The sequence below is a fragment of the Leptopilina heterotoma genome, unplaced genomic scaffold, assembly GCF_015476425.1.
Source record: "Leptopilina heterotoma isolate Lh14 unplaced genomic scaffold, ASM1547642v1 Lhet_67, whole genome shotgun sequence".
NCBI classification, from domain to species: Eukaryota; Metazoa; Arthropoda; class Insecta; order Hymenoptera; family Figitidae; genus Leptopilina; species Leptopilina heterotoma.
In genome coordinates this window covers 134307-161975 of record NW_025111155.1, presented here as the reverse complement: position 1 = coordinate 161975, position 27669 = coordinate 134307, and the positions used below count along the sequence as shown (strand labels likewise).

The following is a 27669-nucleotide window of genomic DNA, read 5'->3' as shown; positions in this document are numbered from 1 at the left end:
TACCATACTTGTGACCACAGAAATGGCTTCGAAAAGTCACGTACACATAGACTTTCATTATGCGACGAAACTTAATTATCAATTGTATAATATGAACGTTATGAACAATTAACAACAATATTATATTGTTGCTAATAGTGCAGCATGAATGTATTATTTGAAAATGATATTATTAGTAAACTTTATCTGATTGATTGTTGTAATATTATGGTATAGGATATGTACATATGTATGTGTATGTATGTATGTGTGTATATATATGTATATATATATATATATATATATATATATGTATGTATATATGTATGTATGTGTATATATATGTGTATATATGTTTGTAACGTATTGATATAATAATAATATTATATTATGATACATTATCAAATTGGTTATCGTTATAATTGTTGTTTATATTTAAATATGATGAGTGCAGTATAAGAGATTTATTGTTACTAGATATGATGTAAATAATTAATAATTGTGTAATTAGTGTGAATGCAAAAGGGTTATGTTCACTTGTTGTAATACATGTTTTCAATACATAGAGTATGTTTATACGTGTATTAGTGCAGTGCAGTGTTAGTGTTGTGATTCTAAAAACTTCATAGACTTTACAAACTCTATAACAGGGCATGCGCAAAGATTCTGCCATGGACCAAGGGATAAATGCTCCCTCACGAATTCAGTTCTATTTTGGAGTTCTTTCGTAACGGACTTCAGAGTAGTCCCAAAAATAGCCTTAAGAATAACTTCGACTTGTGTAATGTTTGACTTTAATATATAATAAATGTATTGGGTTTACTCGTGAAATGAGTCGGATTAATAATTAATTGATATTAATATTAATTATTAATTGATCTTTCTTATTTTCGAGGTTTTTCCCTCCGTTTTAACGGAAATTAACTTGTTTTATTTTGAATATTTCCGCCTTCCTTTTCAAAGGATTAAACCAAGATTGAACATCGAATCAAATCGCGGATTTTACGCCTGCGCGTAAATAACGTAAATCCGCACGTAACACCAATCCTCTAGTGCTGCCAGCGGCATAAAGTGAAAACTTCAAGTGATTTGCGTTGTTCTTCCCCATTTGATAAAGTAGTGATCTATAAACTCAGGAAGAAAACTGTCCTGTCGTTATATCTGTTTATATCTGTTTCGTTCTCTTGTCAGTGCGGTAAAATATTATATTTCATTTAAATTTTTTTTGACATCAATTTGCTGATGAAATTGTTTCATAATTAAGTGGAAAAAAGAATATCGTTGTAACACGCAATAAGTACAATTACTTAATGGACAAGCCGAAGGAAGAGGAGGAAAGGGGTAAGTCGATTAAAATCAAATTTTAATTCATTCACATAAAATGTCAATCTCGGGATAATTCCACTTGTCTCTTTGTCTATATGTACTTAATTAAATTAAATTGATACGCCTACAACACATCATTCTTAAGGTCTCTTCTTCTATTTTCAAACATTATTATACATTGTTTCGCAAAATTTTCCTCTGAATATTACCAACTTAACCTCAAATTTTTTTATTATTTTTTTATCTTTTCTATTTTTCTTTTTAACTTTTTTATTATAAATAAGTCAGGTAAGATTAATATTGTGAAAATTCTACATTTGACTTTCGAATAATGCAGAAAATATAAAAATAAATTTTTTTATCTCCATGTTCTGTGTAAAAATTTATCGAAATTGAAAAAATGGATTTTATTTTCGGAGTGTCTATTTGGCCCGTCAGCGGGCCAAATAAGTTACTTTTATTATTTGGCCCGTCACCCCACTTCCATACATTTCAAGACGGGCCAAATAAAAAAAGTAGTTTATTTGGCCCGTCAGATAACAAATTAGCTGTAATTAATAACAATAGATTATTATTATTACTATTTTTACAAATAGATTAATTTAATCACCAGGTACTATTTTTTACATGAATTTGACAGGTATATGTATATTTCAACCTCAAAGTAAAGATGCAAATTATAAACATATTTAGTACATAATATTATAAATTATATTTAAAAATAATTTTTAAAAGTAAACAATAAAATTCTATAAAATATAAATTATAATTCAATGAAATTTGACAAAATTTCTAATTAATTGGAAAGTTAATTTCATTTTTTAAAATTATTTACGGGAATTTAACTAAAAAAAATTTCAATTACTTTTCTTGATAAGGCTAATTTTTATTCATAGTTAAATAAATATTTAAATACTTATTTACTTTTTCAATAATTTCACTTTTTCTCACTTTAACTGTAATTATTCTAAAATTTAACTTTTTAAAAATAGGTATAAAAATTAAAATATTATTTTTACAATAATGAAAATTTCCGAAGAATACAATTTTTACATTCTCATAAAAAAATGAGAAAGTCTTAGATTTGTGCGATTTTTTTTAATTTAATTATTTCTTAAAATTTTGTTTATGAATTCTTCCAAAGGACTTTATAAAAATTTTTTTAAAGTTATAATTGCTGTGAAAATTTTAATATTTATAAAAATAATTCAATGTTTGAGAAGGATTTTATTTAAATTTTTTAAAATAACTGAATTTCTGAAAATAATTTTTTTATTTATAAAAATAATTGAACTGTTGCGAAAAATTTATTTATTTATGAAAATAATTGAATTCTCACGTAGAATTTTATCAAAATTTTGTTTATAAATAATATTAAATTCTTTCGTGAAATTGTATTGAAATAGTAGATTTTTAAACTAATTGAGTTTTAGAGAATTGGATTATTTGCCAAAATAATTAATTTTTTTGTGAAAATTCGTTTAAGTTTTTTAAAAATAATTCAATCGTTTTAAAGAATTTTATTAAAATTTTTAAGAAGAATTTTCTTATTACATTACCTGTCAAATTCATGTAAAAAATAGTACCTGGTGATTAAATTAATCTATTTGTAAAAATAGTAATAATAATAATCTATTGTTATTAATTACAGCTAATTTGTTATCTGACGGGCCAAATAAACTACTTTTTTTATTTGGCCCGTCTTGAAATGTATGGAAGTGGGGTGACGGGACAAATAATAAAAGTAACTTATTTGGCCCGCTGACGGGCCAAATAGACACTCCGTTTTATTTTTGTTAATTAACGGATATTTTTTGCAAGAAAGTTATATTTTGCAATTAAATTTAATTTCGAGGTAAATATTACAATTTGTTGTTTATTTTTTTTAAAAAGGGAGTAGTAAATATTATTATTTAACATTTGTCAAAATATTTGCTACTTAATACTAATGTTGATAATATTCATAATAAGTACTTCATTGTTAATATTTTTATTTATATTGTTGACAATATTAACTATTAAATATTATTAAGAATATTAACTATTACATCTTATTAACAACATTAACAATTAAATATTATTTACAACATTAACAATTAAATATTATTAACAATATTAAAAATTAAATATTATTGACAATATTATCAATTAAATATTATTGACAATATTAGCAATTAAATATTATTGACATTATGAGCAATTAAATATTATTGACAATATTAGCAATTAAATATTATTGACTATATTAGCAAGTAAATATTATTAAGAATATTAACAATTAAATATTAATGACAGCATTAACAATTAAATACTATTAACAATTTTAACAATTAAATATTATTAACAATAATAAAAATAAAATATTATTGACAATATTATCAATTAAATATTATTGACAATATTAGCAATTAAATATTATTGACATTATGAGCAATTAAATATTATTGACAATATTAGCAATTAAATATTATTGACTATATTAGCAAGTAAATATTATTAAGAATATTAACAATTAAATATTAATGACAGCATTAACAATTAAATACTATTAACAATTTTAACAATTAAATATTATTAACAATAATAAAAATAAAATATTATTGACAATATTATCAATTAAATATTATTGACAATATTAGCAATTAAATATTATTGACATTATGAGCAATTAAATATTATTGACAATATTAGCAATTAAATATTATTGACTATATTAGCAAGTAAATATTATTAAGAATATTAACAATTAAATATTAATGACAGCATTAACAATTAAATATTATTTACAATATTAACAATTAAATATTATTAACAATATTAAAAATTAAATATTATTGACAATATTATCAATTAAATATTATTGACAATATTAGCAATTAAATATTATTGACATTATGAGCAATTAAATATTATTGACAATATTAGCAATTAAATATTATTGTCTATATTAGCAAGTAAATATTATTAAGAATATTAACAATTAAATATTAATGACAGCATTAACAATTAAATACTATTAACAATTTTAACAATTAAATATTATTAACAATAATAAAAATAAAATATTATTAACAATGTTGACCATTAAATACTATTAATAATATGGGAGGATGGGGCAAGGATAGTTAGTGGCTACCAAAAGATTATAGTAAAAATTGGAAGTCAATCTGCCACCATTTGCGAAGTTAGGAGTTTATTTTTAAAAAACTCCTGTTTATGAAAAATCTCAAGGGAATCTTTGTCACGTTTTATCATATTGTTTTCTTTATTAGTGCTTCCGAATATTTATTTACGTAAGTGTTTTCCGTAGTGGAATTTCCTGCTGAACACGAATATCGTATTTATTTTCAAGTAAATTCACGTCGTTTCACAAAAAATTAGGAAAAATTGAAATATGGGCTCCTTTTCCCCCCACAGGGCAAGGATAGTTAGAGCTAATATGGCACGGTACAATCCTGCTAATGCGACTGTAAATTATAAAAAAATGTTTAATTGTTCTTTTTAGGCTGATATACATAATAGTGCGTAATTATATACGGAAAACCAAGCTTATTGACCAAGAAATTGGTAGTTGTCTGAAGAAAATTGGTCAAAACTGAGATTCAAGTTCAGACGAATTTTAATGCAATAATTAAAATTCAGAAAATGTTCAAAACATATTGTTAATACTTCAGATATCAATATTGAATAGTCTAAATCGAATAAAATAAAGAGAACGAAAATCTACTGATTTTTTATAACATTCGGAAAATTTTTTTTTGCTATAAAAATTTTAAAAATTGAAAGTAAAGAATACTAATTGAAAAAAATAATATTAATTAGTTATTTATTTTATTAAAAAAAAGAATTATTAAAATAAAATGATTATAAAGATAATAATTAAAAAACGTTTTTAACAAAAATCAAATATTAATTCATATTATTAATAATAATAATAAAAATAATAATATTTTTGATACTATTATTAATATTTATTTTTTGAAAATTTAACATACTTATTTTGTATATTTTTTTATAGAAAAAGAAGCAGATGAATCGCAGCTACCAATTGATGAAGTTCAAGCTTTAGAAATGGACAAAATTCGAAAACTTTTTCTTCAGACATTGAATTTAACTGACGATAAAGAGGAATCCGAGGAGGAGAAACTTTTATCCGATTTAAGTTTAGACGGAATTGCCGAGTACATTAAAGAAGGAAAATGCAAAAATATCATTGTCATGGCTGGCGCTGGAATTTCAACCGGTGAGTAATTTTTAAATCAGGGTGTCTAGCGTCCGGGAAAAACGGGAAAACCGGGAATTTGCCGGGAATTTAGTTCGACCGGGAAAACCCCGGGAAATTGCCGGGAATTGAAAAAAATATTCGGGAATTTTTGGAAATTTTCTCTAATTTATTAAAATCTATAAAAAAAAATTTCAATTTAAGGTAGTTCTCCGGCTGCTACTCTTTTAAAAATTGATTTTCGATAGATTTTCTTCAAATTTTGAGGAAATATTTCTTCGGATGCCTTTTAAATGTGATAGAAACTTCAAAACCTTTTGCCATGTCAAAAAACGAGATATTGTGGTTGACATTTTTTATTTTTAACATAAACGCATGGAAAAGTGAAAGTTTGAACTTGAATAAGTCAAAATTTAGCATCGCAAAGGGTTTTGAAATTTTTACCACATTTAAAGGGCACCAAAAGAAACATTTCCTCAAAATTTGAAGAAAATAAATTTTTACAAGAGTAGAAGCCAGAAAACTACCTTCAGTCTTATATTTTTCAAAAATGAAAAAAAGATATATTATAAGTATATAGGCAATTTCACGTTAAATTTCAGTCCACATTTTCAATTAGGATGAAAATATATTATTGTAAATCTATTTTTTCATTTTTTATAGGTAACCAAATTCTTGGATTTTTAAAAGTAGACTCTAAAATCTATAACTCTAAAACTATTGAATTTAGAAAACTTATCTAATACATACTTACAAATAATAAGGATAGTTTGCAAAAAATATTTTGGTCCCCCTATAGAATAGAAAAATAAAGGATACGTATACCTTTTTTTGTAAAAGGAATAAATAAAATATAAAGTAAAGAAGAAGAAGAAGAAGGAAATCTTTACTTTTCTTTACTTTATTATACTTGGCTTAAAATGAAAAAGGAGTTATACACTCCATATACTTGTGACGTAGAATTGACTGTATATTATTATTTATATAATTGTTGCATACATTTTTAACATTTTAAAGTCTTCAATTAAAAGTTTAATTATAAATCCTAATATTTTTAACTTATTGCAGTTGAACCTCAGTGACTTTTAATGTAAATATCTAAAAGAAGACATAAATGCACGGAAAAAAATTAATCTCTAAACTTGAAATAATATTAATTTGAAGTCCAATGAAATATAAGTGTATCTAAATTAAACATTATAGTCTCAATTACTGTGATAAGTTGTGTTTGATTCTGTCAAACTTTATACCAGAAAACGCCATAAATTCACATCTCTGATTTAGAGATTTGTTTATTTCACAACTTTTTTTATATGAATTCGGTACATTGTGTTTTAAGTTAATCAGTGGCAAAAAAGATTTAAACCATTTTAATTAATTAAGTATTAATATTTTATTTTCAAATATCCAAATAAAAGCGAAGGTCTGTGAAATTTTAAGGTTACAATTGTCGCCCGACAAAATACGGCACTGACTGATTTAAATGACGTGAAATAGGTAAATAAACATTTTTCAACCACTTTTTCTCTAAACACAGACACTTTTTACAAAATAGGCCAACATACAATGGGTAAGAATCTTCTTAATAACCTAAATTCAAAAGATTGTTTAAATTCATGCAGAAACGCGGTTGTCAAGCGGTTGTAAAATGTAAAATTGGAAATGATTGGAAAGTAATGTAATGACAGACAACAAGAAGCGGATTACTGACAGTCGCCAGAAGAGGGCAGAAGCATGTAGAGAGCACAATGGTCCAGCTGTTATATTCTTAGCATTACATCACTTTCCAATTTTACATTTTACAACCGCGTTTCTGCATGAATTTAAACCATCTTTTGAATTTAGGTAATTAAGAAGATTCCTACTCGTTGTATGTTGGCCTATTTTGTAAAAAGTGTCTGTGTTTAGAGAAAAAGTGGTTGAAAAATGTTTATTTACCTATTTCACGTCATTTAAATCAGTCAGTGTCGTATTTTGTCGGGCGATAATTGTAACCTACAAATTTTACAGACCTTCCAACGCCGTTAAAACAAAAAAATGAAATAAAAATATAAAATTCGTATTGTGTTTTAAAAATATCCAACTACTTTTTTATACTTGTCAATGTATAGTTCATACAGAGAAAACAATATAGATATTTTGTGAATAATTCTCACTCTAAATTGTGATAAATTATAAATTCTTATTACATCGAGTTATTACAAAAATAAGAATTATATAAATATACGACGAAAATTTTTAATATTGTTTATTCAAATTATATATTAGATTTGAATTTATTTAAGTAAGTTGATAGTTTAGAACATATGTTCCACATGTCATAAAATTTGAGATTCCTAATATCATTTTTAGGCATAAGAAATACGTGTTCTTCATAATACTAATATTCGGATTAGATATAATACCAAATTTCAGTTTTAGTGATCTGCTTACATCTTACGTCCGATTCCAGTGATAGGTTATGCCTAAATCTCAGATTTAATCTCTAATTTAGAGATTAATTTTTTTCCGTGTGCCATTGGGTATTGCAAAATAATTCAAAAATAATCATTTATCCACAAATATAAAAAAAATAATTGCAATTTCTATTATTTGAACTTTTGATTATCTGAACCAGATCCTGCCTGAATTAGTTCGTATAATTCAGTTTCCACTGTATTTAAAAAATTATGAAATTTTAATTGTATAGTCATTAATGTCTTAAAAATAAATCCGGGAATAATTTAGTTTTAGGTCCGGGAAATCCGGGATTTTGCCGGGAATTTGAAAATCATAATTCGCTAGACACCCTGATTTAAAAGAAAAAACATAAATTGTCTTCTCCATTTTTTTAATTTATTCCAAGATTTTTGTATCTTTTTTCTTTCTCATTATTTACAATACATACTTCGAAAACCGTAACTAATTTAATTGTTTAATTGATAATTAAATTATTTACCTAATAGAATTACAATTTAATTAATTGATATTTATAGTAATTAGCATTTAAAGTAATTAATATTTAATGTAATTATCATTAAAAGTAATTAATATTTAAAGTAATTATCATTGAAATTAATAAATATTTAATCTAATTAATATTTCTAGCAATTAATTAAATTTATTAATTAATAATTTAGTTATGAATTCAATGTTTACTCATGTAATTTTATTCGAAGCATTTTGATTCAAAAATTTTTTAATTTTCTCGAAATTTTTTCTAATTTTTCCTCTTGAATTTTTAGCAGCAGGAATTCCGGATTTTCGTTCGCCATCCAGTGGGCTTTATCATAATTTAGAAAAATACAATTTGCCCCATCCGCAGGCAATTTTTGAAATTGATTTCTTTAAGAAGAATCCGGAGCCATTTTTTGTGCTTGCCAAGGAATTAATGCCCGAGGGTTTTAAACCAACATTGAGCCATTATTTTATACGATTATTATGGGAGAAGAAATTATTGTTGCGTCATTATACTCAAAATATTGACACTCTCGAGAGAGTTGCTGGACTACCAAGTGATAAATTAGTTGAAGCACATGGAACATTTCATACGGGACGTTGTTTAGAGTGCAGGGCGCCACACGATTTTGCCTGGATGAAAGGTTTATATTTTTTTTTTAAATTAAATGATAATTAAGTTAAATAATAATACTAATTTATAAGGATTTAAAATGAAAATAAAAACGTCGATTTTCAACATAAAATCTATATTAATAATCGTTGTATTCCGGTAATCTGTTCGCAATTTGAATTTAGTTGTTTGCTCTTTACTTTTGTTTCGTAACTTTTTTAATACTTTTTCTTCTTAAATATTTTCAATATTTAAATTAATGTATTGATAATCATCGAATTGTTGCAAACAATTTTATCAAACAATTTGATAATAATAGAATTTCTTCGAAGAATTTTATTATTTAGGAAAAAAATTGAATTCTCGCAAATAATTTTGTTAAAATTTTTAAAAATTCTACATTCTTTTTGAATTTTTTTTTATTAAATAATGGAGTTTCTTTAATAATTTTAAATAAAAATGTTGAAAATAATTCAATTTTATGAACAGTTTCTTTCAAGTTTTTAAAATAATCGTGTTTGTTACGAATTGAAATTAAACATTTAATTATTGAATTTTATTAAAATTTTAGAAAATAATTGAATTCTATTGAAATTTTTTATAATGAATTAAGAAAAAAAATTTATTTCATTCGTGAAATTGTTTTGAATATAATTGAATTTTTTATAAGAATTTTACTATTTATAAATATAATTGAATTATTCGAAGGATTTATTAAAATTTTAGAAAATAATTGAATTCTTACGAAGAATGTTATTATTTACATATGAAAATAATTGAATTCTTATGAAGAATTTTATTAAAATTTTTGAAATTAATAAACAAGAATAATTATGTAATTAGTAAATTAGTTAATAATTGAATTTTTTTAAAGTTTGAATATAAAATTATTAAAAAATTCATATTTGAAAATAAAACAAGTTGTAAATCCAGATGTTCATTACATTTACATTTTGCTTCCTCTTTACGATCAGCAAAAAAAATTTGCTTCCTCGTAGAGGAAGCATTAACGATAAGTATATTTAATTTTCAAATCATTTTTAATACAATTTAACATTTATAAAATAAAGTTAATTCGTCTTAAGGGGACATTCCAGTTCAAAATGTCAAAAAAATCGATTTTTTTTGTTTTTATTTTCGGATTTCTTATAGTGTCAAGAATACTCTCCTAAAATATTATTGCAAAACTCGAAGTAAATCAAAAGTTATACATGCTTATTCTTCACCATGTCAAATATGTTTTTGTATGCGGATAAGCAATTGAATGATTTAAATGTTTTCTCACTTTCATTTTTTAAAAAAGACAAACAAAAATGTATTTGGTGTTGCTGATCACAAATTAGATATCAAATTTTCAAAATTCAAAATGGCGGATCCAATATGGCAAAAAAGAAAATTTTTTAATTTTAATTTTTCTTTTGTTTAATTTTTTTTGTCCACCATATTGCATCCGCCATTTTTAATTTTGAAAAAATGATGTCATATTCGTAATCAGCGACCCCAAAAACCCCCCGTAACGATTTTCAAGCAAATCCAATGATTTTGAAAAAAAAATGTCCGCCATATTGGATCTGCCATTTTAAATTTTAAAAATCTGATTCCATATTCGTAATTAGCGACCTCAAAAACCCTCAAGTAACGATTTTCAAGCAAATCCGCCGATGATTTTTTAAAAAAAATTTCGAAACTTATGAACAAAAACTTTAAATGCGTCTTTCTCAAAATGTCTTTTTTTGACCTGGTAAGAGTGATATCTCGAGTTCTTCTAAAGCGATTTTCAAAAATCAAACGGCTTTTGATTCAGCGTCATTATGCCTATAAGTGGAACCTCAAAAACTGGAAAATTTCCAACTCCCTTTTTTTATAAGAGAAATTCTGAATAAAAGCACCTTTTTCTTTCATATTTTGGGGAAAAAGTACTCTAAAAAAAAGGGGGAAGAAAATTCCACTATTTTGAGGTTCCACACCTAAAGAAATATCTAACGAAGAGAATGTCACTTCGTTTTTGGTTTTATCTGTTTTAGAAAGTTTGGAATCGATCTTACCACCGAAAATGGGCATTTTTGAAAATGGCGTATATCGCCGCAATTTTGAAATAAAAATGAAAAAAATTTTTTTTTACAAATTCTTAAATAAATTATTTATTACATGTAAAAGAATTTTTTTTAATAAATGTCATAGTTATTTTAATAATATATACTAAAAAAGCCTTCTTTTTGCCTGTTTTGAACTGGAATGTCCCCTTAATAGAAAGAATAAAATTTTCTTATACAGTAATATAAATCTAAATAAACAAAAAAATTTTTAGTAATAAAGTGAATTTTTCAACTTTAATTGTAATTAATTCTATAATTTTCAATAGAATATATACTTTATATACATCGATCGATTCATCTTGATGCAAAGTATAAGATTTTTTATTTATTTTTCAATAAATAATAACATTTTATTGTACTTGAATAACCAACTTAAAAAAAAGTCAAAAAAAAATTTTTTTTGAGAATTTTTTAAAGTTTATCAATCCATTTTGAGATATTTTTATGATAAATATACCTGGTAAATTTTAGCCAAATTCGTTAAAACCTCTTCGAGTTATCGTGTTCACAAAAATCGGGATCCACACACACACACTGAGAGAAGTCCAGGGCGTAATAGTTTCCGCTAGACGTCGCTATAAGCTACTGTTCTTGTTGCGTTTGAGATGTTTCGAATCTAGGGCTCAGACGCCCCGAGTCTGTCAAACATTGTTCCCGCATGTGAGAGAACAACTCGTGACCGAAACTAAAAGTTGTAAGTAATCCCGCTTCGGGACGTTCCACGTTTTTTATCGGGGCTTGAGACGTCCTGATCGAGGGTTCACATAAGAACATTCAAAATTATCACTCAAGCCTCGCACGGGACGTATTAGTTCCCGGACTTCTCTCAGTGCACACACATACATTCATCCGGACAATTGTTTTGTCATTCAACATTTTGTAAATTAAACGACTACAAAGCTTCCTTACGAGGAAGAAAAATTTTGTAATTTGCATAATAATAAATTTAATAGTACGTTCCGCGCGTAACATTTGCTAGTAAAGTAAATAAATGGCAAATATTAAAAAAATAATTATTAGTTAATAAGTTATACAATTAATGTAATTTTTTTTTATTCAAACAGAAAAAATACAACTGGGAACGGTACCAAAATGCGAAGAATGCGAGGAAGGAGTCGTCAAGCCGGATATTGTTTTCTTTGGTGAAATGCTACCAGAGAGATTTCACATTTTGATCAGTAAAGATTTTCCAGAAGCTGATTTACTGATTATTATGGGATCTAGTCTTGTTGTACAGCCGTTTGCTTCCCTTGTTGACAGGTTAATTTTCAATATTTTATTAAAATGTTTCAAAATCAACTTTTGAAGAATTTTAATTATAAATTTTGAAAATACAGTCAACTCTATCAATAGTGCCGCGAAATTGCACAGCGTTTACGACTTTTCTTGGAACTGTAGTACCCCCACTGTTTGTACATTTCTCTCTTAGGGGAAACTCGAAATTCAGAAGCCGTGCTAGAGACGCTAAAGTGGGGATAAATCTCGAGCGAGAAAGAGGAGAAGTGGCACTATTGGTAGAGTTGACTGTGATTGAATTCTCAGAAATTTTAATGAAAACTCCCCAAGAGTGTAAATTTTGAAAATGAAAATTAATGAAAATTAGCTTCTAAAAATTATATTAAAATATTTTTGACAAAAGTAATTCTCAGAATTTTTTCAAATTCAATTATCTTTGAACAAAGTAAATTAAAATTTTTAAAAGTTCACTTTTTTAACCGTATTAATAATTCTGGAAATCATGTTCACATTTATAATTAAAATTCTTCAAAAATTTGATTATTTTTATTTATATTTTTCAAAAATTCAATTTTGTTTTTAAATAATTTTATCAAATTTCAATTATTTTAAAAATTTTTTATCAATTTTCAATTATTTTAAACAAATTTTTTCAAATTTCAATGATTTGTAAAATATTTTATCAAATTTCATTGATTTGGAAAATTTCCAATTGTATAACATATGTATGTAGTTGAAAAACTATTATCTTTCAAATATTATTTATAAATATTTTTAAAAATTTATTTTATTTATTCCTTTATTTCAATTTTTTGAAAACATTAACTTAAAAAAAGAATAGTTTCAATTATTATAAAAAATTGAATTTTTGTATTTAAATAATTTTATTCTAGAAGAACTTTCACAAAATTATTAAAAATAATTGATTTAGAGATGAAGTTTAGTTAAAAGTTGTAGAAAATAATTGAAAATTAGAAGGGTTATATTTTTTATCGACTAAAGTGACTTTTTTACTTTTTTGCATTTTAGAGTGAAGTCTAAATGCCCTCGACTCTTGTTAAATAAGGAAAAAGTGGGAATTGCCGATCGACTCACAAGACTTTTGGGTTTGAGGCAAGGTCTCGATTTTGATTCTAAATCCAGACGAGACGTGGCCTGGTTGGGCGATTGCGACAAAGGTTGTCAGGAACTTGCCGATAAATTAGGCTGGGGCGTAAGTTTTTAATTTTACTATTTATTTTTTGTATTTATTTTATTCTGTTATTATATTTACATTTATATTTACTTTATTGTTTGCTGCATACGAAGTAAAAAAAGTAATCAATCAATTTACTTTTTTCTCCTTTTCAAAAAGTAAAAAAAAGTGTTTTAGTGTTGGTATTTAAACAATTTTTTTTTGGATTTTACAGGTGGAATTGAAGACCCTCATGAAAAACGAGCACGCACGCCTTAGCAAAGAGGTGACTGCTGATAAGAAATAATCCCCTCTCTCTTTATCTATTATGTGTATATAATCCATTAAGTTAGTGCATAAATGGTTTTTATTCGAAAAATAAGAATTATATATTAAGGGGGGGTCAAAAATAAATTATTTGGAAAAGAATGTCCCTACTTTATGGCAAATGGTTTCTTGATCACTTCCTCGGCTTCACGTTGATGAACCCGACCAACGCCAACAGCAGGAGCTGGTAAGGAATCCCTACCCGAGAAGTGCAACTGAAAACACATTATTTGGTATTATTTTTTGAATATTTTTTTGAACTGGGTAAAAAGTCGATTCGAATACAACTTCGAATTTTAGAAAATTGTAAAATTCTAAATTTTTTACTATGCTACTCTTTTTCTATTTATTTATTTTTTTGGAAATTTATTTTTTTCAGTTTATTTTAAGAATACGAATTTTTTTCACACACACTCACCCGTCGACCGCAGAGATTTTCAAATCGCGGTTTAACGAACGACCATGCACCCATGTTTCTTGGCTCCTCTTGACTCCAGACGAAAGCTTTTAAGAAGAAAAAGTGATCAACAAGGCTAGAAAAGTGAATCAAAAAAACAAGGTAAGTGAGAATTACTAACTATTCGCATGCTTGTATTTGTCAATTTCTTCCAATAATTCCATAATTGGAAATGGACAGAGACTCTCAATTCGAATAATTGCCACATTGTTTGCTCCTAAAAGTTCCCTCTGTTGAATTAAATTGTAATAGTGTTTTCCGCTAACCAGCAAAATTCGCTGGACATTTTCTTTTTGCACTCTATCATCTCCTGTAATGATAAATTTTTAGCATTTTACTTCTTCAAGAGAAAAGATATTAGAGGCAATTCACGTCAGAAATATCACGATTTGCAAAGGGTATGCCGATTTGCACAAAACTTCGTGGTATTATAGTTCTATATAAGAGAACTATCTTTCTCCCAAATTTTTTCAAAAAAAATTCAAAATTGTTGAAGATACGCCATTTTGAATTTTAATATTAATTTTATAAAATTTTGAATATCTCGAAATATTTTTTATGGTTTTTTATGAAATTTACACATTTTTCAGATAAAAGTATGTACTTTAAAATACAAATAAAGTTAATAAAAAAAAATTAATTTTTAAATAAAAAAATTTTTAAAAAATTTTTCAAACAATTTTTTGTTTATTTACTCTTCTCTGAGAAAAATTTTATTAACATATTTGTATTCCATATGAATTCACCTTTAATTTCATAAAAAAAATTGATGGAGACTTAACTGGGTCCGGAGATATTGAAAGTTTTGTAAAAAAAAGCGTCGCCGCGCCATAGAACCATACTGCACAAGTCGCGAAGTACGTTACCGACCGTAGTCGTGCATTGCTGCTGCAACTAGGCCTATTTTTTACAAAAACTTCAATATCTCCGGACCCACTTGAGTCTCCATCAATTTTTTTTTATGAAATTAAAGATGAATTCATAAGGAATCCAAATATATTAATATCATTTTTCTCAGAAAAGAGTAAATAAACAAAAAATTGTTTAAAAAATTTTTTTTTAATTTTTTTATTTAAAAATTAATTTTTTTTGAATAACTTTATTTGCATTTTAAAGTACATACTTTTACCTGAAAAATGTGTAAATTTTATAAAAATCCATAAAAAATATTCCGAGATATTCAAAATTTTATAAAATTAATATTAAAATTCAAAATGGCGTATCTTTTTGAATTTTTTTTGAAAAAATTTGGGGGAAAGAAGTCTCTTATATAGAGATAATAAGTTGTCTTCTCTAGAGAAAATAATATTTTTTCTCCAAATCAATTGGTAGAAGGAAATGTTTACCTATTACGGTTTTAAAATAAGTTCCCAATGTCATTTCATTAAGATCCGAAATTGCAGAAGAGTGACGTAGTAAAACTTTCGGTGTAATTACAATTAGAGGTTTTCGAAAATCTCTCATTACCTGAAAATGAATTTTTAATTAGATTTTATTTGCGTTTATTGAATATCAAAAAGGGTTCCCTAACAAGAACGGACTATCTACTGATAGTCCGTTCTTGTTGGGGAACCCTTTTTGGTGTTTTAGACTCAGCGGGCTTTTTATCACATATTTGGAAGGGTATATTTTGGTCTGTCATTTTAATTTCAAATTAAAATCATATATGCAAACGCAGGGCATGGGTGCTGCCAGACTTACATTTTTGCAAAGAGGAGTGAAGAAAGCACCTACCCTACAATTAATTACAGGGTGTCTAGCGTCTGGGAAAAACGGGAAAACCGGGAATTTGCCGGGAATTTATTTCGGCCGGGAAAAACCCGAGAAATTGACGGGAAATGAAAAAATATCCGGGAATTTTTGGAAAATTTCGCTAATTCATTAAAATCTATAAAAAAATTTCAATTTAAGGTAGTTCTCCGACTACTACTCTTTTAAAAATTAATTTTCGATAGATTTTCTTCAAATTTTGAGGAAATATTTCTTCGGGTACCCTTTAAATGTGGTAGAAATTTCAAAACATTTTTTCATGTCAAAAAACGAGATATTGTGGTTGACATTTTTTATTTTTAACATAATCGCATGGAAAAGTGAAAGTTTGAACTTAAATAAGTCAAAATTTAGCATCGCAAAGGGTTTTGAAATTTTTACCACATTTAAATGGCACCCGAAGAAACATTTCCTCAAAATTTGAAGAAAATAAATTTTTACAAGTGTAGAAGCCGGAGAACTACCTTCAGTCTTATATTTTTCAAAAATTTTAAAAAGATATATTATAGGTAGGTATATAGGCAATTTCACCTTAAATTTCAGTCCACATTTTCAATTAGGATGAAAATATATTATTGTAAATCTATTTTTTCATTTTTTATAGGTAACCAAATTTTTGTATTTTTTTTTTATTTTTAAAAGTAGGTAGACTTATTTTCAATTATCTATAACTCTAAAACTATTGAATTTAGAAAAATATGCCAAGAACAGGTTTAGTATTATTTTACTTATCTAATACATACCTACTTACAAATAATAAGGATAGTTTGCAAAAAATATTTTGGTCCTCTATAGAATAGAAAAATAAAGGATACGTATACCTTTTTTCTAAACGAAATAAATAAAATATATTTGTGACATAGAATTGACCGTATATTATTATTATTATTTATATACAGTGCCGCTCAAAAGGATTTGCCCACCCTACGCCATGCAAGGGCATTACAATAGTATATTGTGCAACAAGTACGGAAAGAAGCTGTTTTCCGACGAGTGCAAAGTTTGCTGTCCCGAGCAAAGCGAGGGCAGCAATTTGCACGAAGTTGGAAAATCTTCTTTCGTACGTGTTGCACACAGTACTTTGTGCAACACCTTTTGGTTTTGATAAAAAAAGCTGTTTGGAAACGCTAGTTGACGCCAACATACGTACTGTTTAGCAGGGTTTGGAACGTATGTTACCGCACTTAATATTCGTGGTTTTTTACGCGTATATTACTGTAAAAAACAGGTATTCTACAAATAGAAAACAAATACCTATGTATATCACCAAAAAAACCCAAAAGTTTAAGAACTTTGCCGCACTAGTGCAGCAAAGTAAGCACTTTGCCGCACTAGTGCAGCAAAATAACCACTTTGCCGCATTAGTGCAGCAAAGTAAGCTCTTTGCCGCACTAGTGCAGCAAAGTACTGTTTTGCGCCTACTTTACAGGCATGCAAAGTATTACTTTCCTTGCAGGTGTTGCACAAAAAGTTTTGTATCTTCAATAATAATAAAGATAAAATTTTAATCAAATATTTTTTTTAAACCTTAAGTATTTGACTTGAAAGAATGCCAAAAAAAATTCAAAAAAAAAATTTTTTTAATGTTTAATTGCTGAAAATGAAAAAGAAATTTTCACTTTTTTTGAAAAATTTCAAATTGAAACAATTTTTGAAGAAATCATCACATTTAAAATCTACAAATGTCATTGGAAAGCATTTTTTGTCACCTTTCAAACGATTTTTTGAAAATTGCTCTACGATAATTTTTAAGAAAGATATGATCATTTGTTTATAAAAATAGCCTATTTTTTCAATTGTTGGTAACTTGAGAACAATTGATTTTTGAAAAAAATTGTTAAGGAAAAAAATGTGCCTCTTTGTGCGTAGAATTAGAAAAAAAATATTTAAACAATAAAAAAAATTTTTTTTTACATTTTTTCCTTCTGTATATATTTTTAAGACGAATAACATATACTTATCAATACATATCCATAAAATCTAACACAACATAAATTATCACTGTTAAAAAGAACAGTTAATAATCACACTTTTTAAATATTTAAATAACATTAATTATAAAACATTTATTTGTTTATAAATAATTAAATCAGTGTTGTTAAAAATAACATTCAATTTAAAAATCACGAAATTAATTAATTAATTAATGTTATTTAAATATTTAAAAAGTGTAATTATTAACTGTTCTTTTTAACAGTGATAATTTATGTTGTGTTAGATTTTATCGATATGTATTGATAAGTATATGTTATTCGTCTTAAAAATATATACAGAAGAAAAAAATGTAAAAAAAAATTTTTTTTTTATTGTTTAAATATTTTTTTTTAATTCTACGCACAAAGAGGCACATTTTTTTCCTTAACAATTTTTTTCAAAAATCAATTGTTCTCAAATTACCAACAATTGAAAAAATAGGCTATTTTTATAAACAAATGATCATATCTTTCTTAAAAATTATCGTAGAGCAATTTTCAAAAAATCGTTTGAAAGGTGACAAAAAATGCTTTCCAATGACATTTGTAGATTTTAAATGTGATGATTTCTTCAAAAATTGTATCAATTTGAAATTTTTCAAAAAAAGTGAAAATTTTTTTTTCATTTTCAGCAATTAAACATTAAAAAAATTTTTTTTTTTGAATTTTTTTGGCATTATTTCAAGTCAAATACTTAAGGTTTAAAATAAATATTTGATTAAGATTTTATCTTTATTATTATTGAAGATACAAAACTTTTTGTAATGCCCTTGCATGGCGTAGGGTGGGCAAATCCTTTTGAGCGGCACTGTAATTGTTGCATAAGTTTTTAACATTTTAAAGTCTTAAATTGAAAGTTTAAATATAAATCCTAATGTTTTTAACTTATTGCAGTTGAACCTCAGTGACTTTTAATGTAAATATCTAAAAGAAGACATAAATGCCACTGGATATTGCAAAATAATTCCGAAACAATCATTTATCCACAAATATAAACGAAAATAATAGCAATTTCTATTATTCGAACTTTTGATTATCTGAACCAGATCCTGCCTGAATTAGTTCGGATAATTCAGTTTCCACTGTATTTAAAAAATTAATAGTATAGTCATTAATGTCTTAAAAATAAATCCGGGAATAAATTAGTTTTAGGTCCGGGAAATCCGGGATTTTGCCGGGAATTTGAAAATCATAATTCGCTAGACACCCTGTAATTATGAGCCTTATAAAAAACCCTTGACCAAAACTCGCTTACTCTCCGTCTATTCAATTGGGAAAATTTCTACCCAGGAAGAGAGGTGCCCAATGAAATGGAGAAGCAGTTAGTTGCCTTCATAGTGGCGTAATGCGTTCAAACTTTCTCTTTAGTCGAAGACTCCTATAAGGAGACTTTCACTGCCGGGGCCATAAAAAGAGTATAAAGCTTATTTAGGGTATGTTCCGCGATTTGGATTGATCTAGAATTCTTCCTAGGTCAGACAATCCAAATTGCGAAACATCCCAGTAAAAAAAATTCGATACACGGACCGCGGAGTTCGTATACGAGCTCGGTAGCTCGTTTGAGAAATATGAGAAAACTCTCATACGAGCCTTTTCCGTAATGAGAAGTGTATAGATGCTTGTATACAAGGTGACTTTTAAAGCATTTTTCTTAATATAACACTATTTTAAAGTAAATGTAGATAATAGAAAAGAATTTTCAAAGTAAAACAAAGCTAAATTTATAAGGGAAATGAAGTTTTAAGAAAAAAAGGATAATTTTATTCAAAAAATTTATTCACACTGAAAACAGGTTAGAATTTGATAATTCCTTGTTACTCTAACTAACCGACATTAGATATTTCTCGTATACGGTAAGCAGATTTTGTATTACATTTAATTATTTTATATAAGAACATTTATATAATAAATAAATAATAATATATTATTAATAAGTAATGAAAAAAACTTATTTATTCTACCGCCAATACAAAATCGTGCTTACCGCATCCGAGAAATATCTAATGTCGGTAAGTTAGAGTAACAAGGAATTATCAAATTCTAACCTTTTTTCAGTGTGAATAAATTTTTTGAACAAAATTATCCTTTTTTTCTTAAAACTTAATTTCCTTTATAAATTTAGCTTTGTTTTACTTTGAAAATTCATTTCTATTATCTACATTTACTTTAAATTAGTGTTATATTAAGAAAAATGCTTTAAAAGTCACCTCGTATACAAGCATCTATACACTTCTCATTACGGAAAAGGCTCGTATGAGAGTTTTCTCATATTTCTCATACGAGCTACCGAGCTCGTATACGAACTCCGCGGTCCGTGTATCGAATTTTTTTTACTGGGATAGCAAGAATTCGAAGAACTTTTCTTGAAGCTAAGAAGAGGACAATAGAACTCCCAATCATGTGGGCAACCGGGTAAGATTTAGACTAAGAAATAAAAAGAGATTAAAAAAGGGGTTCGACTTAACCGATGGCGCACAATAATTTCGAGCAGAGTTTCCACAGGTGAGAACAAGCCTTCCGTGTAGAGCCAAATGAGAATACATAGGTGGACTTAACGGAGTTGATTCTCGCCCAGGAACAAGCAGCTTAGAACAAGTTTCCTTGAAATAGTGTAAACTGGCGCAGGAAGGATCACTTCAGAAATCTCACAAGATTAATTTAAACAATAACTTTTAATAAAAGATTAAATGGTACAAAAGTAATTATAATTATACAATGCGCGATATGCGTTGTTGTGAGATGCTAATCTCTCTCTGGCGCTAATTTCGCCCGGCGAGCAACATGTGCTTTTGTCGTCTGCTAATTAATTAGAAAAGACCACTGGAATGACATTTAATAAAATAAAAGTAAATTTTGTAAGAGCAATCGTTACAATCAGTATATTAAAAACTCGCTGAAAATCTACGAATTGGATTATTTTACCCAGAAAGTATACCGAACTAGGACTTCTATTCCCTTCTTCATCGCTTCTAGAAAACTTTTAAAATCCGTGGTTTGGATTACCTTACTCAGAAAGAAGACGTCTAGCAAGATCTGGTAGTAGTTCTCTAGAAACTAAGAAGAGAGCAATAGAACTCCTAATCAGTGTATCAAAAACTAACGCTGAAAATCTACGAATTGGATTACCTTACCCAGGAAGTAGACGTCCAACAAGAACTGGAAGATCTCGGTTTGGATACACCGAACTAGGACTTCTATTCCTTTCTTCTTCGTTTCTAGAGAACTTTTAAAATCTGTGGTTTAGATTACCTTACCCAGAAAGAGGACGTCTAGCAAGATCTGGAAGTAGTTCTCTAGAAACCAAGAAGAAGGGAACAGAACCTAATCGATGTATCTGAAACTAACGCTTATAATCCGCGGTTTGGATTGCCTTACCCACAAAGAATACTTCCAGCAAGAACTGGAAGTTCTAGTCTAGAAGCTACGAAAGAGAGAGAGTTGGTTCCCGTATCAATTGTCCAAATGTTACCGAATTTCCATCAGGTCCGCGAACATTTTTTGTTAGGCATTTAGGCAACCGAATGGACGATTATGGATGATAAGGGTCACTGAGGGTCCTCTAACTACTGTTAGAGAATTAAATACTTTTAGATAAATACTTGTCTTCTAAGTAAATGGAAGTACTGCGCCGGTGTCGTAGGATTCGCCACTTGGAAGTTAACATCTTCGCCGTCGGGTTTTGTCTCCTTGCTATCAGTCAATTGGAGAAATCTCTCCATCCTACAGGAACTGTGCTCCGGACCAGCTCCCTCATAACCGTGTGGCAACATCATTGTTAATCCACTACTCATCATCCATTTCGCCTCACCACTCGTTAGGAATGTATCAATAATTATTTGTGCCCCATTGAAAAAATCACCAAATTGCGCCTCCCAAATTGACAATGTCGACGGTGATGTAATACTGACTCCGTACTCAAATCCCAGAACTGCTTCTTCCGACAAAATACTGTTTGCCAATTCTATTTTTCCCTTCTGATCACTCACCATCGAATTCAATGGTATGTGAATACCTAAAAATGGGATTTTAACATAAAAAACCATAATTATTTTAGACCAGATGCATCTTTACCCACCTCCACTAACTTGATCCACAAGCATTGCATGTCTATGTGAAAAAGTCCCTCGACCAACGTCCTGACCACTCAATCTAACATTATATCCCTGATATAGGAGACTTCCAAAAGCCATTGCTTCCGCCGTTGACCAATCAATCTGCCTTTCTTCCTCAATTCTCTTCAATCTTGCCTTCACGTGTGTTTTCAGAATATGTGGATGTATGTTCTAGAATAAATTCAATTTTTTGTTATTTTTTCTTTTAGGGATTTCTTAGGATTGAATTTTAAAAAAAATCTTACGAAATTTTCTTCAAATTGTACACTCCGGTTACCGACAAATTGTAAGAGGTTTGAATTCACACCGGTATTCCAAGTGGTAACGGCAGAGTCCGCTTGTTTAATTCTTGACCACCAGCCGGTAAAGTAGGTTGCGTCTGGATTGTAATCGTCTGCTTGTCGTAAAGCGTTTGTCAACCATGATGTATGATCGTCAACAATCGATTGACCCTCTTCCTTCGTGAGAAGATTCGATTTGGACAATTTTTCTAAATACGCGTCTGGAATTGATCTGCAAAAATAGTTGTTTGTAGTGAACGAAGCAGTAGAAATGTATTTTTTTTATTCTAGCACAATAAAAAAGAAACTATCCTTATATGAAATGAGTAGATGTGCAAATTAGGTGAAGGAAGACATCCTTATGTTATTTATTTTGAAAAAAGGAAGAATTATTTCCATCGGTAATATTATTATTCTCATTGGGAGAAGGGCGATAGAAGGGGACGCCTTCCATTCCTTTTCGTAAGCCGTATAAAAGGATCCTCTCCCTATTTCTGCGTCTCATTCAGCTCTCCTCTGCAGTTCATTCAGCTCTCCTAGCATTAGGACCTTCTTCGCTTATAGAAACGTGTCAGAGTAGACAGAATGTTAAATAAAAATCAAATTAACTCACGGACGGTTATGAATAAGTTTGTACAATTGAGGATTTGTGAACGTTGGATCGTCGAGTTCATTGTGTCCCCATCTTCTGAAGCAATTCAAATCGACAAAGACATCCTTGCGGAACTTTCTCTGATAGGCGAATGCAATCCTTGTGGCACGAACTACCATCTAGGAGACGTCACAAAAGCAGCACTCCAAATATTCAGGTAAGTAATTAATTCATGAATTATTTGACAATAAAATGTTACTACATACCTCGGGATCGTCACCATTGACATGAATGATGGGAGCGTTTATGAATTTTGCCAAATCAGTGCAGTACCTCGTTGATCTGCCTCGCGATGGTGGTGTCGTAAATCCAACCTGATTATTCACCACCAAATGAATTGTGCCACCGATTTCGAAATGCGGTACTCCACTCAATGCCAGACATTCCTGATTTACCCCTTGGCCCACGTAAGCCGCGTCTCCATGAATCTGAAAGTGTTCTTTAAATCTTTATTTACACTCAAGTGTGCTTGAAAAATAGATCTGTCGGTAATGCCGAAATCTAACTAGAATTTTTGTATCAGTTAAGAAAATAACACTAGCGGCACACAGTAGTCTGAGAGCCGAATTTATATCATTTTGAGATCGCTGATTGCGAATCAACAGTCAAAATTTAAAAATTCAAAGTTGCGACTCCAATATGTCAAACATCAATTAAAAAAAATTAATGAATTTTAATGAAAATTAAGATTTATGGGTTTTTGGGATCACCGAATATGAATATGCAGTTAGATTTTAAAAATTCAAAATTGTGACTCCAATATGGCGAAAATTTATTTTTTAAAATTTTGAATTTTAATGAAAATTAGGATTTAGGGGTTTTTGAGATCGCTGATTACGAAACACAAGTCAAATTTTTAAAACTCAAAATGGCAGATCCAATATAGTGGACATTAATTTTAATAAATTTGTTTATGCCCAGTGAGAAATTTCTCACCGGTCCAATATCGGTCCAATATTGGGAGCCAAGAGACCGATCATCGGTCCAATAAAGGCTCCCAATATTGGACCAATATGGGCTGATGCTTGGGATGTAACGGCATCGCCAATCATCGGTTGTCAATATTGGTCCAATATTGGCCGAATATTGGCAACCAAGAGAAAAAAATTTTTTTAAATAAATTTTTTTTAATTAAATAATAATAATAAAAAATTAATGTTTATAATTTTTGTTTAATATATTTATTTGTTTAATTATTTATTTTTAATAATTCATGTAAATAATAAATAATTTATTATTTATAAATTATAATTATTTAAAAATGCAGCAGCTATTAGAAAACAGCATTCTGCAAAAAAATTCTATCATTGAAAAATCAATGATAGGCGAGAGAAATCCGCGTCTTTAAATAGATTCGCAGATGATAGACAAGAGATATCCGCGTCATTAAACGGATTCGCAGATATACTCTGGTCTCGCGACGAATCTCTCGATACTTATATACACTGGAGTCGCCGTGTCAGTTGCGAGAACGGTTACAGCGTCCCTCTTGCGGCGGAGATAAGAATTGTCACGTAAACTGCGGGTATAATAAGGCGGTCGGTAAAGCGATTTAGCAGTTTACGTGACAATTCTTATCTCTGCCGCAAGAGGGACGCTGTAACCGTTCTCGCAACTGACACGGCGACTCCAGTGTATATAAGTATCGAGAGATTCGTCGCGAGACCAGAGTATATCTGCGAATCCGTTTAATGACGCGGATATCTCTTGCCTATCATCTGCGAATCTATTTAAAGACGCGGATTTCTCTCGCCTATCATTGATTTTTCAATGATAGAATTTTTTTGCAGAATGCTATTTTCTAATAGCTGCTGCATTTTTAAATAATTATAATTTATAAATAATAAATTATTTATTATTTACATGAATTATTAAAAATAAATAATTAAACAAATAAATATATTAAACAAAAATTATAAACATTAATTTTTTATTATTATTATTTAATTAAAAAAAATTTATTTAAAAAATTTTTTTTCTCTTGGTTGCCAATATTCGGCCAATATTGGACCAATATTGACAACCGATGATTGGCGATGCCGTTACATCCCAAGCATCAGCCCATATTGGTCCAATATTGGGAGTCAATCGGCGCCCAGCACGGCAACCAATATTGGACCGATATTGGACCGATTAAAGTCTATTGGCAATTTCTCACTGGGTGTAAATAAAAATTAGAATTTTGGGTGTCGCTGATTACGAATATAGTTATATTTTAAAAACTAAAAAAGACATTTATTTCAAAAAGTGTCAATAAAATTTGGAAAGTTGACGTCTTAATGAACATTTCTCAATAAAAAATTTTTCGGCAGATGTCGGCGGAATCAACTTATGGCATCTTAAGTTTTATCTATATATGGGCAATTCCACGTGAGATTTTAGTCGACCTCTTAAAATCGGCCAAAAAAATTTGTTTCCTATTCTGTATCGAAAAAAACAGATAAGTATTTTTTTATTTTTGTTTAATTATTCAAATTTTCGAGTTATGAATTTTCGGAGTTTTGGACTTTTAATTGTAAACCAATATTCAGTAGCTTATAAGTCCGAAAATATTGAGTTTAGGAAAAAGTTGTCGAAGAATGAAAGTTTTAGTTTTCTTTCGACTTTTAAGAAATGTAAACAAAAAATTTTTTTTTTAACAAATTAATTTTTTTTAACTTTGAGCCAGATTTTTTTAAAATTTATTTATACTTTATAGTATAGAGAAGTTTTTCCAAATAGTCCCGAAATGGGCCTGATGTGTTAAATGAGTTTTAAAACATTTTCAAAAATCACTTCCAAGCATCACAGTGGGATTTTTTTACAATTAACTTTTTAAAACTGTCTACAGCGTATAATTTTTAATCTATTTGAGTGTTCTTTATTTTAAATTAAAGGGTCTACGCTGTAGACAGTTTTAAAAAGTTAATTGTAAAAGAAATCCCACTGTGATGCTTGCAAGTGATTTTTGAAAATGTTTTAAAACTCATTTATTACATCAGGCCCATTTCGGGACTGTTTGGAAACTATAAGGTATAAATAAATTTTTAAAAAATAAAAAAAAATCCGGCCCAAAGTTAAAAAAATTAATTTGTCTATAAAAAAAAATTTTTTTTGTTTACATTTCTTAAAAGTCGAAAGAAAACTAAAACTTTCATTCCTTGATCCTTTCGTAATTTTTTTAAAGGGCTGTTAATATTAAAATAAGCAATTAGCTAAAGTAAAAATTTTCGTCGAATAAACGTTGGTAATTTCAGTTTCAGAATATTGGGACGTTGCTCGGCTCAGTAATGGCACATTAATAGCAAAAATTTTGTATCTGCTATTATGGCAAAATACAATTGCCAATATTGGGACGTACCTCGCCCCAATAATATCACAATATCGATAAATAGTGTAGCTTATAAACTCAGGAAAAAAAGTCTGACTCCGTTTACACCTTAAATTCAGCCCATGTATTTCACATAAGTCTGTCCTTGTTTAATGGGGCTGACTCCGTTTACACCTTAATTTCAGCCTCGAAAACAGGCTAAAAGTAAAACTTTTTTTTAGTGTGAAACCATTAAGCTTTCTTGACTTCACGTCAAAGTAGCAGAGTGAAATAAAAGACGTATAAATATGATAAATTAATTAGTTAACTAATAAAAAATGTAATAATTTATATTAGTTTTTGTATTTTGCCAATACTGGGTAAGTAATGGCAGTCAATATTGGGCCATTAGCGTCTGCCGACGTCCAACCGTAATTAACACCACAAGAGTCGTCCCAATAATATCGGCCAAGACTAGGTGACAACTTTGCCAGTACTGGGCTGTTATTAAGCCATGATGGTTTTTACACTTAGGGCGATTTTTAAAATCTAAACATTATCTTTTTACTTTCCTTAAAATTTCGTTTTCTTCTTCATTAATTAATATTAATAATCATCAAGAAAATTAGTTTAAATGTAGTTGGTTAAATACCAATCAATACTCAATATGGAAAACTATAAAAATACTAAGAAACACGTCGAAGACGGGTATCGCAGCTATTAATATATAAGTAGGAATAACAATAACTAATAACCCGTCGAAGACGGGTATCGCAGCTAGTGTATGTATATGTGTGTCGGTATGTCACAGAATATTTGGTCGCGCATCACTTAAAAACGGCTGATCCGTTTGAAACCAAATTTGGCAGAACGTTAGACCTTGGCCCAAGGAAGGTTTATAAATTTACAGATTTAAAAAATATGAATTAGAACGGGAGATATTCAATTTTTTCAAAAAATTAAAAAAATTTTAAATTTTAAATTCTTTTAAAAACGCCTCGGGGCGCGCGAATGTTGGTCGTCGCGCTTCGCGTTCTGAGGATTGATGCGCGCTTCGCGCGCAAATAGTTCTTTTTCCTGTTTCCTTTCATACGTTTCATTAAACCTATTTTTTTCTTAAAGTTACTACGACTTTAAGGATTACATTCTCACCACATATTCTGCTTGCTGATGATTGCGAGATTAAGTGGACTTAAATGTAAATTTTTGGTCTTGCTGATAATAA

The 27669-nt window shown here is 28.4% G+C and overlaps 3 protein-coding genes across 5 annotated transcripts in view; 2 read left to right on the top strand and 1 right to left on the bottom strand.

Moving 5' to 3' along the window:
• The first annotated feature begins 1086 nt into the window (after nucleotides 1-1086).
• On the top strand, nucleotides 1087-14025 carry LOC122510132 (NAD-dependent protein deacetylase sirtuin-2). 3 transcript variants are annotated; one of them, XM_043624568.1, is made up of 6 exons: nucleotides 1087-1320; nucleotides 5324-5548; nucleotides 8755-9108; nucleotides 12238-12433; nucleotides 13439-13622; nucleotides 13819-14025. In XM_043624568.1, exons 1-6 carry the CDS (start codon nucleotides 1290-1292, stop codon nucleotides 13888-13890), a joined length of 1062 nt encoding a protein of 353 aa, XP_043480503.1. In that variant the 5' UTR covers nucleotides 1087-1289; the 3' UTR covers nucleotides 13891-14025. The 3 variants fall into 3 exon arrangements, with proteins under 3 accessions (XP_043480503.1, XP_043480502.1, XP_043480504.1); XM_043624567.1 differs by having other exon boundaries at nucleotides 1088-1320; nucleotides 8752-9108; XM_043624569.1 differs by having other exon boundaries at nucleotides 1320-1450; nucleotides 8752-9108.
• Nucleotides 13933-27669, bottom strand: part of LOC122510130 (probable 2-oxoglutarate dehydrogenase E1 component DHKTD1 homolog, mitochondrial) — a 30738-nt gene continuing 17001 nt past the window's right edge. Inside the window, exons 5-13 of the mRNA XM_043624564.1 lie at nucleotides 23362-23583; nucleotides 23117-23274; nucleotides 22468-22735; nucleotides 22186-22393; nucleotides 21710-22122; nucleotides 15714-15834; nucleotides 14489-14677; nucleotides 14329-14414; nucleotides 13933-14125 (exon numbers count right to left, since the gene is read on the bottom strand). Of these exons, the coding sequence (XP_043480499.1) occupies nucleotides 14018-14125; nucleotides 14329-14414; nucleotides 14489-14677; nucleotides 15714-15834; nucleotides 21710-22122; nucleotides 22186-22393; nucleotides 22468-22735; nucleotides 23117-23274; nucleotides 23362-23583 (1773 nt within the window). The 3' untranslated portion in view covers nucleotides 13933-14017. The remainder of the gene's footprint in view (nucleotides 14126-14328; nucleotides 14415-14488; nucleotides 14678-15713; nucleotides 15835-21709; nucleotides 22123-22185; nucleotides 22394-22467; nucleotides 22736-23116; nucleotides 23275-23361; nucleotides 23584-27669) is intronic.
• LOC122510134 (uncharacterized protein K02A2.6-like) overlaps nucleotides 14368-27669 on the top strand; it is a 41905-nt gene continuing 28603 nt past the window's right edge. The window contains exon 1 of the mRNA XM_043624570.1: nucleotides 14368-14469. The gene's annotated coding sequence lies outside the window, so the exon portion shown is untranslated. The remainder of the gene's footprint in view (nucleotides 14470-27669) is intronic.